Here is an 18,740-nt window from a genome sequence, read left to right on the forward strand (position 1 = left end):
GGCCCTCCAAACCCTGGTCCCGTATCCACGTAGACTACGCAGGTCCCTTTCTAGGAAAAATGTTCCTGGTTGTAATTGATGCTTATTCTAAATGGATCGAATGTGTTATAATGTCGTCCAGCACATCCACCGCTACAATAGAGAGCCTTCGGACAATGATCGCCACCCATGGCCTGCCCTTCATCCTTGTTAGTGACAATGGACCGTGCTTTACGAGTTCCGAATTTCACGAATTTGTGTGTTGTAATGGCATAAAGCTTGTCAGGTCGGCCCCGTTCAAACCAGCCTCCAATGCCCAAGCTGAACGGGCAGTACAAATCATAAAGTCGGGCATGCAGCGAGTGACGAAAGGCCCCTTGCAGACCCGTCTGTCTCACGTGCTGCTTTCATATCGGACGAGGATCCACTTACTCACAGGGGCTCCGCCCGCCAAACTCCTCATGAAGAGGACCCTCAAAACAAGGTTGTCCCTTGTGCACCCGGTTTTAAGTGAGATTGTCGAAAACCGGCATCTTAAGCAATGTACATATCATGACCGTAACTCTGTAACACGTTGTATCAACGTCGATGACCCTGTTTTCGTGCTGAACTTTGTGTAGAATTTACCAATATTTCGCAAAGGTTCCTTGTACCTTTCCCGTGCAGAGGAGAAGAGTCCCTTTCTGGACTTTTAAAATGAAAGGAAAAACTTCGGGACACAAATGAGTTTAAAGGGCAGACGAGGCCTGCGGGGGATAAAAAGGGATGCATTCATGGAGACCCCCCCCCCCCCGCCCCCAGTGTTTGGGCTCATAGGAAAGGGAATTTAATTTGGAACTCGATGAACATTTTGGTATCCTAGGAAAAACTGAGGAAGATACGCAAGAGCTTTACAAGTTTAAGATCTCTAAAGGAACATTTTGGAACAGACTGCCAGAACAGAGGGTGGGACTTTACTCAGGAATTGGGTATTGGAGCTAATTCAATTTGTTTGGGAGAATGAGTCGATCGATAACTAACAAGAACTATGAGGCATAAAAATTCGGTCCCTAGGACATAAACGCATCAAGAGCTATCAGGCTAATCACCGGAGACCATTATTGGCAAGCATGTGCAAATAGGCCTATAGAAATCATGGGCCCAACCCAATGGGCCAAGAGTTTAAACACTGCTCCAACAATGCCAACCGGTGATTTTCCATATTACCACATCATAATCAAATTACTGCTGAACGAGCCCGCCAAATGCTGACAAAGAAGAGAGCTCAAAACTAATGAGCAGCTCCCTTGAAACAAAGAGCTGGGCCAGATTTGGTGGGAGATAAGGAAGCCTTTTTGGGGTATATCAATTCCCAGTTTTACAAGGGAAAACACAAGCAGCCGGAGGTGGGGAGTGAAGAAATGGAATAGTGGAAAGAACTACAAGAAACCATCAAGGATCGACCGAACACGCCGACAGCAAGAGGCCCACGAAATGGAAGGTTGTCAGCAACCAAATTGACAACCTGGGCCACCACAACCAGCGAAATGACCAACCGAAATCAACTCAGGAAAAACCGAAGAATCGACATTTATTTCCACTCACTCTACAATTGACTTCTGAATGACCAACGGGTGAGAAATTACCTAAAAGGACTAACTAAAACTATTTCTAACCAAAGGAAGTGGGTACTTACCCCATACATCCAAAACGCGACTTACCTCACCAGCAGACTCACCTCAACTGAAGACGACGCAGTCCGAAGTCCTCTCCTCCGTCCGGGGTATTAGAAGGCAAAGTGCAGTGAACCCCGAAACCGCGATTCACAGGCAACTGTCAAAAGGAATTGGTGAGCATAGCCTCTGAACCCCCAGAGCTATAACTTAGTTAGTTAGGGGAATTGGGAGGGGGAGGCTGGGATAACTTGTGTAAATATATCTGCATTCTCCTCTTTACCCCATTTAGAGTTTAAGCTGTATTCCTTTCCCCACAGGCTGTATTTTGACAATTTATTCACTGTGTTGTACCCCTCAGTGTGTATTGGTATCACTATTCTGCGTGTGTTATTAAAGGTATGCCTTTTACTTCTTTTTAAACACAATAAAGCCATACCTGCTTCCTACCTTGAAACCGATTGTCTGTCCAAGTCTGTCACAGTCCCTTCAGCTCCAGCAATGGGCCACATGTGATTTATTATAGTGATAAGCATATGTATCATCTCTCTCCTCTCTCCACCCCCCCCTTGAGTCTTGTGACCTCTCTCCCTCTCTCTCCCCCCGCCACCCCCCCCCCCCCACTTCCCCCACCCCCCAGCCTCTCCGTTTGCTTACTGCAGCCTGTCCGGTGATGCAGCCGCTCTGTGTGCTCTGATGTTGGCAGTTCAATCGCTCCGCCCCTAGCCCAGGCCGAGTGCGTTGTAGCCCCGCCCCTAGCCCGGTTGCAGTTTCCCGAAATCATTAGCTTGTTGTAATACACACCCGACGCCATATGACGAAGCATCACATGCCAGTACCAAAGGCTTACATGGATCATACAACACAAGCAATTTGTTCGAGCATAACAATTTTTTCGCTTTTACAAAGGCATTTTCTTGGTTTTTGCACCAAACCCCTTCGCCCCCTTTTCGTAGTAGGACATGTCGTCGTTCTAGCAGTGTGCTGAGACCCGGTAAGAAGTTACCAAAGTAGTTTAAGAGTTCCAGAAACGACCGCAGCTCCGTCACGTTCTGTGGCCTCGGTGCGTTCTCGATTGCCTCTGTCTTCGCGTTGGTGGGCCTGATGCTGTCCGCCACAATCCTCCTTCCCAAGGCGCCAGGAAAACGCACTTCGAGTGTTTTAACTTGAGCCCCACGCGGTTGAGTCGACTAAGAATCTCCTCCAGGTTCTGCAGGTGCTCGACTGTGTTCCGACCTGTGACCAAGATGTTGTCCTGGAGGACCACGGTGTGCGACACCGATTTCAGTAAACTTTCCATGTTTCTCTGGAATATCGCCGCCACTGATCGGATTCCAAACGACCATCTGTCATAAACAAAAAGACCCTTGTGCGTGTTGATGCAGGTGAAAGCCTTCGATGATTCCTCCAGTTCCTGCGTCATGTAGGCTGAAGTCAGATCCAGCTTTGTGAACGTCTTTCCTCCCACCAGCGTTGCAAAGAGGTCGTCGGCCTTTGGTAGTGGGTATTGGTCCTGCAGGGAGAAACAATTGATAGTTACTTTGTAATCGCCACAGATTCTGATGGTGCCATCTCCCTTGAGGACTAGGACAATAGGACTGGCCCACTCGCTGAACTCAATCGGTGAAATGATGCCCTCTCTTTGCAGCCGGTCTAGCTCAATCTCTACCCTTTTTCTCATTATGTATGGTACTGCTCTTGCCTTGTGATGGATGGGTCGCGCCCCTGGAATTAGGTGGATCTGCACTTTTGCTCCTTGGAATTTCCCGATGCCTGGTTCGAACAGCGAAGGAAATTTGTTTAAGAACTGGGCACACGACGTATCGTCTGCAGGCGATAGCGCTCGGACGTCATCCCAGTTCCAGCGTATCTTTCCCAGCCAGCTCCTGCCGAGCAGCGTGGGACCCATCGCCCGGTATCACCCAGAGTGGTAGCTTGTGCACCGCTCCATCGTAGGAGACCTTTACGGTAGCACTGCCGATTACAGGAATCAGTTCTTTCATGTAAGTTCTTAGTTTCGTGCAAACTGGAGTTAAGACTGGCCTTGAGGCCTTGTTGCACCGCAACCTTTTGAAAGTCTTTTTGCCCATGATGGACTGGCTCGCGCCCGTGTCCAGCTCCACTGACACCGGGAGTCCATTTAGTTCAACATTCAGCATTATCGGGGGCCAATTCATGGTGAATGTGTGCACCCCATGTACCTCTGCCTCCTCTATCTGAGCTCTGGTTCGTCGTGATCCTCCGTGGATCTGTCCTCCTCTGCAACTTGGTGGTGTGCAGGTTTAACAGGCTTAGCAGCTCGCCTGCACACTCGTTGGAGATTTCCCATTGTTCCACAGCCCTTACAAACGTAACCTTTGAATCGGCATGAATGGAAACGATGATCACCCCCGCAGCACCAACAAGGTGTTAATGGCCTTACATTCATCACCCTTGATGGTGGACTCTGAGTCATCTGCGGACGTGCAGCTGCATGTATGTGTGACCTGCCCTGTACGTTACTATTGTGTTCCTAACACAGATGAGACTGCACACAGGGAGGTTAAAGTAACAGTGAACTCAGTCTTTAATAAGACACTCCAGAGTGAGGAACAGGCCTTAGGGGCCGGCTTATATACAGTGCTCCCAAGGGATGCTGGGATCCCATGGGACTTCAGGGGATGAGCTCCCTGGTGGCGGAATATGGGAGTGCATGCTTTACATCAACATCACTCCTCCCCCCCCAAAATCAAAGTGAATACTATTTACAAGGTGAGGCGGTCGGGAGCCTTTCTTTCCCTGATGGACCACCTCGGTACAAATGTCTGTTCTGGTGTGTTGGCTGTGCCCTCGCTGGGCTGCTAGGTGAGCCTGGGCTGTTGGGCGTGTTGGGTTCGATTTCCTGGTCCTGTGTTGTGTCGTTGATCCTTTGGGTGTGTGTTGTGTGGGCTCGAAAAAGGTGGTGTCTGCTGTGAATTGTTCAGGACCGTCTCTGAACCGCAGTCTCGTTTGGTCCAGGTGCTTTTGTCCATTGTCTAGTTTGACTACAAACACCCTATTCCCTTCTTTAGCTATCACCGTGCCCGCGATCCAATGGGACATGGCCATAGTTTAGCACATACACAGGGTCATTCAGATCAATTTCCCGTGACACAGTGGCGCGACCATCGTTTACATTTTGTTGCTGCCGCCTGCTCTCTACCTGATCATGCAAGTTGGGGTGAACCAGTGAGAGTCTGGTTTTAAGTGTCCTTTTCATGAGTAGCTCAGCCGGGGCACCCCTGTGAGCGAGTCGGGTCTCATGCGGTAGCTGAGCAGTACTCGGGACAGGCGGGTTTGGAGTGAGCCTTCTGTGACTCGTTTAAGGCTCTGATTGATGGTTTGTACTGCTCGCTCTGCCTGCCCATTGGAGGCTGGTTTAAACGGGGCTGAGGTGACATGTTTGATCTCATTGCGGGTCATGAATTCTTTAAATTCGGCACTGGTTAAACATGGCCCGTTGTCACTGACCAGTATGTCAGGCAGGCTGTGGGTGGCAAACATGGCCCTCAGGCTTTCAATGGTGGCGGTGGCGGTGCTTCCCCACATTATTTCACATTCACATTTTGAAAAAGCATCCACCACCACCAGGAACACTTTACCGAGAAACGGGCCCGCATAGTCGACATGGATCCTCGACCATAGTCTGGAGGGCCAGGACCACAAACTTAGTGGTGCCTCTCTGGGCGTGTTGCTCAACTGAGCACATACGCTGCATTGCTGTACACAGGACTCTAAGTCAGGGTTGATACCGGGCCACCACACATGGGATCTGGCTATTGCTTTCATCATTACTATACCCGGGTGTGTGCTGTGGAGATCTGAGATGAACGTCTCCCTGCCCTTTTTTGGTAGCACTACGCGGTTACTCCACAACAGGCAGTCTGCCTGAATGGCAGCTCGTCCTTTTGCCGCTGGAACGGTTTGATTGGTTCTTGCATTTCAGTGGGGATGCTGGCTCAGCTCCCATGCAGTACACAGTTTTTTACTAGGGACAGCAGAGGATCTTGGCTGGTCCAAGTCCTAATCTGGCGGGCTGTGACAGGTGATTTATCATTTTCAAACGCTCCCATGACCATTAACAAGTCTGCGGGCGCCACCATCAACAAGTTTGCAGGCTGCACCATTTCCACCCCCGTGGTGGGCAATGGTAGCCGACTGAGAGCATCCGCACAGTTCTCAGTGACTGGCCTGTAGCGGATGGTATAGTTATACGCTGATAGTGCGAGTGCCCACCTTTGTATGCGGGCTGAGGCATTAGTATTTATCCCCTTGTTTTCAGCGAACAGGGATGTGAGGGGCTTGTGATCGGTTTCCAGCTCAAATTTGAGGCCAAACAGGTACTGATGCATTTTCTTTACCCCGAACACACACGCTAATGCCTCTTTCTCAATCATGCTGTAGGCCCTCTCGGCCTTAGACAAGCTCCTCTAGGCATAGGCGACAGGTTGCAACTTCCCCACAATATTAGCTTGTTGTAATACACACCCGACTCTGTACGACGACGTGTCACATGCTAGCACAAGTCTTTTACACGGGTTATACAATACAAGCAGCTTGTTGGAGCATAAAATGTTTCTGGCTTTCTCAAAAGCAATTACTTGTTTTTTTCCCCATACCCAGTTCTCACCTTTACGCAATAACACATGTAGGGGCTCTAAGAGGGTGCTTAACCCCGGTAGGAAGTTACCAAAATAGTCGAGGAATCTCAGGAACGACCGCAGCTCCGTGACGTTCTGTGGCCTGGGCGCGTTCCTGATAGCCTCTGTCTTGGCGTCTGTGGGCCGAATGCCGTCCGCCGCAATCTTTTTCCCCAAAAGCTCCACTTCTGTTGCCATGAAGATGCATTTCGACCTCTTCAGCCGCAGCCCTACGCGATTCAGTCACTTGAGGACCTCCTTCAGGTTTTGTAGGTGCTCGGCGGTGTCCCGATCCGTGACCAATATGTCGTCCTGAAAGACCACCGTGTGTGGTACCGACTTGAGTAGGCTCTGCATGTTTCTCTGGAAGATTGCTGCAGCCGACCGAATTCCAAACGGGCATCTGTTGTAGATGAACAGTCCCTTGTGCATGTTGATGCAGGTGAGGCCCTTCGAAGACTCCTCCAGCTCCTGCGTCATGTAGGCCGAAGTCAGGTCGAGCTTGGTGAACGTCTTGCCTCCTGCCAGCATCGTAAATAGGTCGTCTGCCTTCGGTAGCGGGTATTGGTCCTGTAGCGAGAAACGATTAATAGTTACTTTATAATCGCCGCTAATCCTGACCGTGCCAGCACTTTTGAGTACTGGAACAATCGGGCCGGCCCATTCGCTGAATTCTACCGGGGCGATGATGCCCTCGCGTTGCAACCTGTCCAGTTCGATTTCTACTCTCTCCCTCATCATGTGAGGTACTGCTCGTGCATTGTGGTGAATGGGTCCAAGTGGATCCGCACCTTCGCCCCGGAAAAGTTTCCAATGCCTGGCTCAAAAAGGGAAGGAAATTTGTTAAGAACCTGGGTACATGAGGCCTCATCGACATGTGATAGCGCTCAGATGTCATCCCAGTTCCAGTGGATTTTGCCCAGTCAGCTCCTTCCAAGCAGTGTGGGGCCATCGCCCGGGACAATCTAGAGTGGCAGTTCGTGCACCGTGCCCTCGTAAGTGACCTTGGCCATGGCGCTGTCCAGGACAGTGATAAGCTCTTTGGTGTACATTCTCAGTTTCGTGTGGATTGGGCTCAGGGCTGGTCTGAGTGCCTTGTTGCACCACAGTCTCTCAAACATCTTTTTACTCATGATGGATTGGCTAGCGCCAGTGTCCAGTTCCATGGTTACGGGTAAGCCATTCAATTTTACATTTAGCATTATCGGTGGACATTTCGTCGAAAATGTGTGCACCCCGTGTATTTCAGCATCTGCCTCCTCTCTCTGAGGCTCGAAATTGCTTTGATCCACCATGGATCGATCTTCCTCTGCCATGTGGTGGTTAGCAGGTTTTGCAGAGCTTGCAGCTCGTCTGCAAGCTTGTTGGAGGTGCCTCATTGTTCCACAGCTCTTGCAAACATACCCTTTGAAGCGGCATGAATAGACTGAATGGAAGCCTCCACAATGCCAACAAGGTGTGAACTGCCTTGCATTCATCCTTTGTTGCGGACTCTGAGTCATCTGGGTCACCTGAGGCCTACTGGCAGTTGCAGACTCATGGTTTCTGCCCTGTACATTTCTGCTCGCAAACACAGTTCCAGTTAATTTATGAACATTGCTAGCACTTGTGTGCTGAGAGATTTGTTTGGTGTTATAACTGGTGGACATAAACGCCTGTGCTATCGCAATGGCCTTACTGAGGGTCGGTGTCTCTGCAGTCAAAAGTTTTTGTAGGATGGTCTTGTGGCCAATGCCCAGTAGAAAAAAGTCTACTGGGCATTGGTAGCCATCAAACTCACATTGTCCTGCAAGTCGCCTGAGCTCGGCGACGTAGGTCGCCACTTCCTGACCTTCAGATCGCTGGCACGTGTAGAACCGATACCTCGCTATCAGCATGCTCTCCCTCGGGTTAAGATGCTCCCTAACCAGTGTACACAGCTCCTCATATATGACTTATCTGTGGGTTTCACCAGAGCCAGAAGATTCTTCATGAGGCTGTAGGTCGGTGCCCCGCAGACCGTGAGGAGGACCGCTCTCCTTTTTGCAGCGCTTCCTTCTCCGTCCAGCTCATTGGCTACAAAGTACTGGTCTAGCCGTTCAACATAGGCTTCCCAGTCCTCACCTTCCGAGAACTTCTCCAGGATGCCCACAGTTTGCTGCATCTTTGCGTTGGATTCGTATTCTCGTCGCCAGTTATTGTGTTCCTAACACGGATGAGGCTGCACACAGGGAGGTTAAAGTAACAGTGACCTCAGTCTTTAATAAGACACTCCAGAGTGAGGAACAGACCTTAGGGGCCGGCTTATATACAGTGCTCCCAAGGGATGCTGGGATCCCTTGGGACTTCAGGGGATGAGCTCCCTGGTGGTGGAACATGGGAGTGCAGGCTTTACAGATACACAACAGTTACGGTTCGAAAACAGCATCACTTTGTTCACAGTTCTTGTAGCAGCACTTGTGTGCTGAAAGATTTGCTTCGTATTGTCACTGGTGGCAATGAACATCTGGGCTATCGCTATGGCCTAACTCAAGGTTGGGGTCTCTACACTCAAAAGTTTGTGAAGTATGGTTTCGTGGCCGATGCCAAGTACGAAAAAGTCTCTGAGCATGTGCTCCAAATGTCCTTCAAATTTGCAATGTCCTGCAAGGCGTCTTAGCTCGGCGACATAACTCGCCACTTCCTGCCTTCAGACCTTTTGTAGGTGTAGAACCGGCACCTCCCATCAGAATGCTTTCCTTCGGGTTCAAATGCTCGTGGACCAGTGTGCACAAATCGTCGTATGATTTCTCCGTGGGTTTCGCTGGAGTGAGCAGATTCTTCATGAGGCCATACGTCGGTGCCCCAGAGACGGTGAGGAGGATCGCCCTTCATTTGGCAGCGCTCTCATCCCCATCTAGCTTGTTGGCCACGAAGTATTGGTCGAGTCGCTTCACAAAAGTTTCCTAATCATCTCCCTCCGAAAATTTCTCCAGGATGCCCACTGTTCTCTGCATCTTTGGGTTCGCTATCTGTATCTCGTCGCCAGTTGTTGTGTATGGAGAAAGAGTCAGACTGAGCTCAAAGTAAAGTGTGATCGTAGTCTTTTATTGCATGTCTCCAGAGTGCCTCTCCAACCTGTGAAGTCTACTTACATACCTGTGCTCCCAAGGGATTATGGGATCCCTTGGGACTCCACGGGATGAGCCCTCTGGTGGCTGTACAGAGTAAATACAGGTCGACATATATAACAGTCCCGATCTTGACATTTGTTTCGCGCTGACCCAGTAGCGCCCCATAGCCAATCTGCCTGAAAAAACAGGCGGTCAGTGCTGTTCCAGCAGCGGCGAGGGAAAGAATGACTACATGAGGGAAGTGTGATTGCTTTTTTTGTTTTATTTTTGTGATTTATCTTTATGTGGGTTGAGCAATATATTGGGAAGGTGTTTTTTGTGGCAAGGGAAGCCTCTCTTAGGGCGCTCCAAAGCCGGCTCTTTAGCAACGCATTTTCAGTTGCTCAGCCTGCCTAGCACCCTAAGAGAGGTGTGGAATGCCTCCCTTAGCACTCCGCTCCACACTCAGGGCCCAGCTGCTGAATTTTGTGGCTGCAGGCGTAAACCATTTCCCGATGCCATTATCGCCCGAAAAAGGCTCCAAACGAAAATCCAGCCCTTAATATCCAAGGGAGGAGTGGGGGGGGGGGCAGGGGTCAAAGTCACAACTGGTACTGGCTCTGATTCAAAGACAGTTAGAGAGTGGGCCGAAGGCTCATTTGGAACCCCTAGGGCAGAAGGAATAAGAAAACAATGCAGAAATAAACACGACCTTCTCTCTTGTTTGCTGAGAAACTCACTTTCAGAAGGAGGGGCATCTGAAGAACGGTTAGCGCTGGTTGGTGCTGGAGTGGCCCCTTGGCTAAACGTAGTATTGACACCCGAAGCAAAGGCACTACTACTATTAGTCAGTCGGCAGTATAACATACTGTTATAGCGGAAGCTTTGGCCTGGATATCTGACTTAGATATTGACATTTGATTTGCTTTGCTACTACCATACGAAAAAAGTAGAAGTAGTATCACTAGGGGCAGGGAAGGACAATACCAGATCAGTAAGGATCACAAACACCACACACAATTCTTCCATGGAGAGTTTGCTGACAGATATTCTGAGCAGATCAATTCCAAAACCTAGAATGTATACAGTGCTGTGCATTCTTCCATCTTGCCCACTTTGACTCCCTGCCACCTTAATAAATGTAAATAAGTACTTTGCAGTTACAATTATAAAATTCCACCGCACACCTTGAAGGGTAGTTGAGTGTACTCTTCCAGGAACATCTTTAGCTGGCTGATGCAGATTCGTAGGTCTCCATCCGTGAATTCATAGGGAATATTGAATCCAAGTGGCCCAAACTTCCTTCGTTCTATGTTGATTCCATGGAACAGACATAAGGATAGCAGGAGAGACTTAAAATTCGCAACCTGAAATTAAAGGAAAAAATGTTAAGTCCAAACATAATGACAAAGTGAGTTGATACTTCACTGTAAGCTCTCAAGGCCCTGCACCAAACCTGCAGTTTCCTACTTCTCCGCTGTGCTATCAGAGGAGCTGTGAGCAGAGGCTACCTGCTTCTCACTATTTTATACAGTACTTAATGGGTGTAAAACAATACAGGGGAGATACTCAATTAACTGGCGGGTTGAGTTCCAAATTGGTAGCTTTCTCTGCTCCAGAAGAAATAGTATGAGAAGATTTAGTAGAGGTTCTTAAAATTATGAAGGGCTTTGACAAGCGGATCAGAGAAAGACTATTTCCTCTAGTTGGGAATTAAGTAATGAGGGTCATCAATTTAAAATTGTGCTCAAGAGAGTGAGGAGAGTGGTAATGAAAAATGTCTTTATGCAAAGAGTTGTTAGAGCATGGAATGCCTTTGTCCAATGAGTAATTGAGACAGAGACCATTACATCTTTTAAGGGAAGGGTAGCTAAAAGTTTAAAGCAGAGAAAGAGGCAGGGTTATGGGTTTGAAATGTAGCGGTGCAATTCGTTTTGGATTGCTCCAGCAAAGAGTTGGCAAAACAGGTTAGGTCAAATAGCTTCCTTCTGTGCTCTAAAGCTCTATGGTTTGACATTTGGAAAATCATAACGCAGTCAAGCAGAGTCAGTATGGTTTTATGAAAGGGAAATCATGCTGGAGTTCTTTGAGGATGTAACAAGCAGAATGGATAAGGGGGAACCAGTGGATGTGGTGTATTTGGATTTCCAGAAGGCATTTGATAAGGTCACTGAACAATTTGAAAGCTCATGGGGTTGGGGGTAATATATTAGCATGGATAGAGGATTGGCTAACTAACAGAAAACAGAGTCGGGATAAATGTCATTTTCCGGTTGGCAAGCTGTAACTAGTGCGGTGCCACAGGGATCAGTGTTGGGGCCTCAATTATTTACAATCTACATTAATGACTTGGATGAACGGACCGAGTGTAATGTAGCCAATTTTGCAGATGATACAAAGATGGGTGGGAAAGCAAATTGTGAGGAGAACACAAAGAATCTGCAAAGGGATATAGACAGGCTAAGTAAGTGGGAAAACATTTGGCAGATGGAGTATAATGTGGGAAAGTGTGAAGTTATCCACTTTGGCAGGAAAAATAAAAAAGCAAATTATTATTTAAATGGAGAGAGATTACAAAATGCTGCAGTACAGAGGGACTTGGGGGTCGTTGTGCATGAAACACAAAAAGTTAGTATGCAGTTACAGCAAGTAATCAGGAAGGTAAATGGAATGTTGGCTTTTATTGCAAGGGGAATGGAGTATAAAAGCAGAGAAGTCCTGCTACAACTGTACAGGATATTGGTGAGGCCACGCCTAGAGTACTGCATATAGTTTCGGTCTCTGTATTTAAGGAGGGATATACTTGCATTGGAGGCAGTTCAGAGAAGGTTAACTAGACTGATTCCTGATATGAAGGGGTTGACTTATGAAGAAGAGTTGAGCAAGTTGGGCCTACACTCATTGGAGTTTAGAAGAATGAGAGGTGATCTTATTGAAACATATAAAATACTGAGGGGGCTCGACAAGGAAGATGCAGAGAGGATGTTTCCACTCATGGGGGAACCTAGAACTAGGGGGCATAGTTTAAGAATAAGGGATCACCCTTATTTAGAACTGAGATGAGGAGGAATTTCTTCTCTGAGGGTCATGAATCTTTGGAATTCTCTGCCCCAGAGAGCTGTGGAGGCTGGGTCATTGAATATATTTAAGGTGGAGATAGACAGATTTTTGAATGCTAAGGGAGTGAAGGGTTATGGGGAGCAGGCAGGGAAGTGGAGCTGAGCCCAAGATCAGATCAGTCATGATCTTATTAAATGGCAGAGCAGGCTTGAGGGGCCAAATGGCCTACCGCTGCTCCTATTTCTTATGTTCTTATGTTGAGGTATCGTGCAGTTCTGACCACCAACAAGATCTAGGAAGCCTATTATTGTGAGTATCCTGTACATTCAAACCACATACTTCACACCTGACAAAATTTCAATCATAAAATTACTTTAGAACAAGAGTTCAGGAAGTCATCAGTGAGGTTCGTGTAGGTTTTCATCAGATTAGCTTTTATTCCCCTTGGTGGTTCGATAGTCAACTTGGAGCCATTTTGAAGGATTGAAACTGGAAACTTATCGCTTGGTAAACTAGTCAGCCAAATCCTGAAATCACGATGAACCTAAATGTAAAAAAAAATTACAGAACACGTAATTTTTTTCAAAAAGCAAATTGGCTAAGCAACATAAAGTGGTGCCTCGCCTGATTTCCCAATATGCAGTGGCTGTCCAGTGGTTGAATGAAGGTTTGATTTCTCCAAGTTTCCATTCTCAGACATATACGGGCAGCAATTACAAGTGACTACACTTCAAAAACATTTCATTGGCTGTAACGAGCTTTGGGACGTCCTGAGGTAAAAGTGGTATATAAATGCAATTCTTTCCCTCCAATTCGGTTTCCACGCCGACCACGATACTGAAATGGCTCTCATTGTGACTGTGACAAAGGACAACTATCCCTCCTTGTCCTTGACTTGTCTTCAGCCTTTGACACGGTTGACCATTCCATCCTCCTCCAACGCCTCTCCACCTTCATCCAGCTGGGTGAGACTGCACTCACCTGGTTCCAATCTTATCTATCTAATCGTAACCAGAGAATCACCTGCAATGGCTTCTCTTCCCACCCCCGCATCGTTACCTCTGGTGTCACCCAAAGATTTATCCTTGGTCCCCTCCTATTTCTCATCTACATGTTGCCCCTTGTCCGAAAACACGGTGTCAATTTCCACATGTATGCTGATGACACCCAGCTCTACCTCTCCACCACTTCTCTTGACCCCTCCGCAGTCTCTAAATTGTCAGACTGCTGGTCTGACATCCAGTTCTCGATGAGCAGAAATTTTCTCCAATTGAATATTGGGAAGACTGAACCCATTGTTTTTGGTCCCTGCCCCAAATTCCATTCCCCAGCCACAGACTCCATCCCTCTCCCCAACTTCTGTCTGAGGCTGAACCAGACTGTTCGCAACCTAGGTGTCATATTTGACCCTGAAATGAATTTTAGACCACATATCTGCAGCATAACTAAGACCGCATATTTCCACCTCCGTAACATCGCGTCTCCTCAGCTCATCCACTGCTGAAGCCCTCTAGACTTGACTATTCCAACGCACTCCTGGCTGGCCTCCCACATTCTACCTTACATGAACTAGAAGTGATCCAAAACTCGGCTGCCCGTGTCCTAACTCGCACCAAGTCCTGCTCACCCATTACCCCTGTGCTCACTGACCTACAGTGGCTCCCAGTCAAGCAACGCCTCGATTTCAAAATTCTCATCCATTTTAAAATCCCTCCATACCTCGTCCCTCCCTATCTCCTCTAACCCCACAACCCCCGGGATGTCTGCGCTCCACTAATTCTGCCCTCTTGAGCATCCCTTATTATAATCGGTCAACCATTAGTGGCCGTGCTTTCTGTTGCTTAGGCCCTAAGCTCTGGAACTCCCCGCCTAAACCTCTCCGCCTTTCTACTTCTCTTTCCTCCTTCAAGATGCTCTTTAAAACCAACCTCTTTGACCAAGCTTTTGATCACCCGCCCTAATTTCTCCTTATGCGGCTCGGTGTCAAATTTTTAATCTCATAATACTCCTGTAAAGCGCCTTGGGACGTTTCATTACGTCAAATAATATATATTATATAAATACAAGCTGTAGTTGTTTTCTTTCAACTGAATGAAGGTTAGATGTTACCCAAAACAGAAAATAAGACTGAGATCGATAGATTGCTGGGATGTTAAAGGAATCCAGGGATGTGGGAATAGGGCGGGAAAGTGGAGTTAATGTAGAAGTTTATCCATGATCTTATTGAATGGTGGAGCAAGCTCGAGGGGCCGTATGGCCTACTCCTGTTCCTATTTCTTATGTCCTAATATACCTACATATTGGGCAGGTAAAGGCACATGTCGGTTCATAGGGGCTGAATTGTTTGCTTATATGAAATTGGTCAGTGTTGCTGGCCCCAAGGAACTATCTACTGTGAACCCAACTCATTTCATCTTCTGTGGAAAAGGTGTGCAAAGTTGCTTCTTGGTCCACCCTAGAGATAGATTGATTAAAACTGTAAAATTTTTATCTACAATATCCATCCTTGATCAGTTCCATTTACTAAGATGACATTTTCATGGTTGCAGTGGTTCAGAAACCATCATGTTTCCACACGACATTCCATCATCTCTATCTGTACTTACCTCACAATCCTCAATCCTGTTTGTAGCCAGATATTCAGCAAATTCTGTTTAAAGGGGCCAACTGATACAGCATTACCTCCCTTCACATGAAAACAGAAAAATCACCTTGTCGGGATCCACTGCTTCAATAAGTCTTTCCAGAGATGGCATCCAACTAGGGGCAAGATGGCAGTTTTGAAAAAACACCCACTTTCCACGTTCCATAGAATTATGCATCATGGCCTCTGCCCGCGGGCCCTGTAAATAAAAGGAATTGTGTTAACGCTGCTGATAGGAAACACTTTCCAACAGAATCGCGTTTTATTTTATTGCATTTCTGGATTATTTGATGTGATAATCATAAAAAATTCTTGTCAGTTTATACTGGTTCAGGAAGGAGAATCAAAGCATGAAATTGAACCACCATGTTATTGTTCACTCCTGACTATCCAACAGTGATAATCCCCTTAAAACATTGAGGCTGCTTAGTCAAGTACTGTTTGGGAATGTCATTCCTCACCTGCCCCTGCCCGAGTGAGATGGCACTCATTTTTTTTGAAAACTTCATCTCTTCTGCAAATTTATACAGGTCCGCTGCAGGATCTGTGCCTGGGGACAGCACGAATATCAGTGGAACGTTGGGAGCCGAGTCTTTAAAAACTGTGGACAGATCTGAGGTCTGGAAGAAAGAACACAACTTTTAAAATACCTTATTCCGTGAAATACTGTACCACCAGCAGTCAACTGATCAAGTTGAAATCTATACAATCAAGAGAGTGGGTGATGAGAAATTAGTATTGCAGTGCTTAATTAATGGGATTAAAACACATAACAAACTGCATTTACAAGTGGAATTCAACTGTACTGAAATGGAACAGAGTTGCAGAGCTGAAAGCTCTACACTCAGGGAACATAATGGCCAATTCAGTGATCACAGATGAAGTGGTACCGGATCACTGTGTTCCTCAGAGTGTCTGCTCTTCTGGAATGGGCAGAGAGCAACAATTCTTACAAGGGCTGCTGTACTCACTTCAAGTCAGCTGTTGTTTATAGCTGCAAGAAATTTATCATGTCGGCAATGAAAGGTGGCCAAGGTAATTCTTCCGATGATCAAGGCAGCTTGGATGTTCTGCTGGAGGAGGTGCAGCAGAGGACGGATACGATATTTAGAGCTGAGGGAAGGAACCCACTTCTGTGCCACAATGTCAGAAAACATGGCAAAACATGGCTTATTAGGTCTGTCTCATTCCTGTAAAATTTTGGAGTAGATGAGTAAAAGGTTCCTTGGCCATAGGAAGACCATCAGGTTAAGCCTGACCACAGTTTACCAACTCTAATTAAGCGCATGGCCATAGCATGCAGGCCACAAGCACCATGCGCTTCAAACAGCACTACTTTCTCAAGGAAACTAGGGATGAACAATAAATGCTGGCCTTGTCAGCGACACCCACATCCCAAGAATTCATTAAAAAATACACACCTTGTGCACCAAATTAAACTGACATATTAAGTTATTTGCATGCTATGCAGTCACATAAATCTGGGTCCCGGGGAGGCACTCTGCATTTCCAAATGCTAATAGCTGCATGTTTTGTCTGGCTTTAAAGGAGAAGGCTGTCACGACCATAAGAAGGCAACAAGGACCAGTGTTAGCCCTGCAAATTGCAAGAATCTCTCTGCATAAGGAAGCTCCCTTACAAATAGTTGACGTGGAGATGATTGATTGTATGGGTGAGTAAGTGTTTGGTGGCTCCATGCTAACCCAAAAAGTGGGTAATGTCCATTTTTACTTCACCTTTTTGCTCCTCGTCCAACCTCATTCAATCTCTAAGACCGTTCTACTGGAAGAGACAAAGCATTTTGCACAATAGCCCACCTCTGCTTTAACTGTCTTGGATACACTCCATAATATATTTGTCTTGGAATTCTTTGCTCAGCCGTTCAAAAAGGCATAAGGGTAACACATATTTCTTTTCTCTTTTTCTAGGAATCTCTCACGATGATGGCTCGAATTTTCATCCCCGTTTTTGGGCAGTAATCAGTGGTAGCACTCTCAAAATTGGACTGTAGAACTTACCGCTCCATTCTTGCTGCAATCACTATTTTGATTGGTGCCATCAGCTAGGCAGCCAGGGTTCCTGCTGGAAACACGTGGGAGCCTCATTATGTAATGCAAATTGGATCCCATGATGTCAATAGGACCTGATACAATTTTGCAAGTACTGATGGGCGGATCAGGTACTGTGCATGCTCCACCCAGTGGTACTGACTGTAGAGCTGACGGGATTGGGCATTGCTGGCAAGGTCTGCATTTATTACCCATCCCCAATATGAAAGTTTAGTGCACAAAACACACACGGTGTGTGTGTTTTTTTAAATTAATTCTCGGGATGTGGGCGTCATTGTCAAGGCCGATATTTATTGGCCATTCCTAGTTAAAGGGATCACTGGAGATCGCACCGAAAATTACACAGGTAGGTTTTGTTAGCGATTTCCGTGAGGCCAGGAGGAGCATTAATGAGACCTACCCAACGCCGCCTGACCTCCGCGTCACTCCCTTGTGATTGACCCCCCCCCCCATTTAACCCGACCATGGAAGAGCCGCTGCATTACCCCTCCCAGCTCGATCGGCGAGCTGCTCCGAATGCGTAGGTAGCTCAGGTAGTTCAGCCTGAAGCCAATGGAAAGTAAAATTAGGCGGGATGAAACACAGGCGGCTGATCCGATCCCGTCAGTTTCTCACCAGGTGAGCTAGGTTAAAGTGACTCCCTACATCATAGCTTTTAATATTCATTAATCAGAGATATTCTGTCAGTGGTTATATGGCAGAATTGATGACTTATTATTCACAGGGAATACAGATAAAAATGTGTCCAATGTAAAAAAAATAATGGACATTTGAAAATGGAGGTTTATTTTGGAAATTGATTTCACCCATGTCAGTTTATTGAGTATTACTCAATCATTTAAGTTTTTTATTGTTTCAGCCTGGAATAAATTTGATAATAAACCATAAATAACAGAAAGTGTATGGCAGATCACTCGGTATCTTAAGGAGAAAGATTAATGTTGGGCTGCTGGTGCTGTTTCCCATTCAAAGTTTAGCCCACCTTTCTCCTCGGATGCTAGCTGACTTGTTGTACATTTCCAGCATTCTCTGTTTTTATTTTAGATGTAGATTGACGTAGAGAAGATGTCTCCATTTGTGGGGAAGTCCAAAACTAGAGGCCATACAAATAAGATGGTCACTAATAAATCCAATAAGGAATTCCGGAGAAATTTCTTTACTCAGTGAGTGGTGGGAAAGTGGAACTCGCTACCACATGGAGTGGTTGAGGCGAATAGCATAGATGCATTTAAGGAGAAGCTAGATAAACACATGATGAAGAAAAGAATGGAAGGATATAGAAACATAGAAATTTACAGCGCAGAAGGAGGCCATTGCGGCCTATCGTGTTCACGTCGGCCGACAAAGAGCTTCACAGCCCTTGGTCAGCAGCCCTGATGTTACATATAAACCTATAGTGTCGGGTTAGATGAAATAATGTGGATGAAACTCGTGTGGAACTGGCACAGACTTGTTGGGCCAAATAGATGGTTTCTGTGCTGTAAAACACTACTTAATTCTATGTTGAACTCCAGCATTCATGATTTTTCTTCTCATTTTTTGTGAAAATAATATGCGGCAAATATAATTATCGCAGAAGCCTAACTGAAGATAAATACAAAGTCTGA

At 46.6% G+C, this 18,740-nt stretch overlaps 1 protein-coding gene across 7 annotated transcripts in view; it reads right to left on the bottom strand.

The window, feature by feature from the left end:
* dnah1 (dynein, axonemal, heavy chain 1) overlaps positions 1 to 18,740 on the bottom strand; it is a 668,552-nt gene that overhangs the window by 74,830 nt on the left and 574,982 nt on the right. For 5 of the 7 annotated variants that reach the window (XM_070895813.1, XM_070895814.1, XM_070895812.1 and 2 more), the window contains 4 exons: positions 15,526 to 15,684; positions 15,132 to 15,263; positions 12,794 to 12,964; positions 10,548 to 10,727 (listed from right to left, as the gene is read on the bottom strand). In XM_070895813.1, the coding sequence (XP_070751914.1) occupies positions 10,548 to 10,727; positions 12,794 to 12,964; positions 15,132 to 15,263; positions 15,526 to 15,684 (642 nt within the window). Of the gene's footprint in view, positions 1 to 10,545; positions 10,728 to 12,793; positions 12,965 to 15,131; positions 15,264 to 15,525; positions 15,685 to 18,740 lie in introns of those variants that run through there. The other 2 variants (XM_070895815.1, XM_070895817.1) reach the window with 2 other exon arrangements.

Source organism: Pristiophorus japonicus, chromosome 12 (genome assembly GCF_044704955.1).
Source record: "Pristiophorus japonicus isolate sPriJap1 chromosome 12, sPriJap1.hap1, whole genome shotgun sequence".
Classification (NCBI taxonomy): domain Eukaryota; kingdom Metazoa; phylum Chordata; class Chondrichthyes; family Pristiophoridae; genus Pristiophorus; species Pristiophorus japonicus.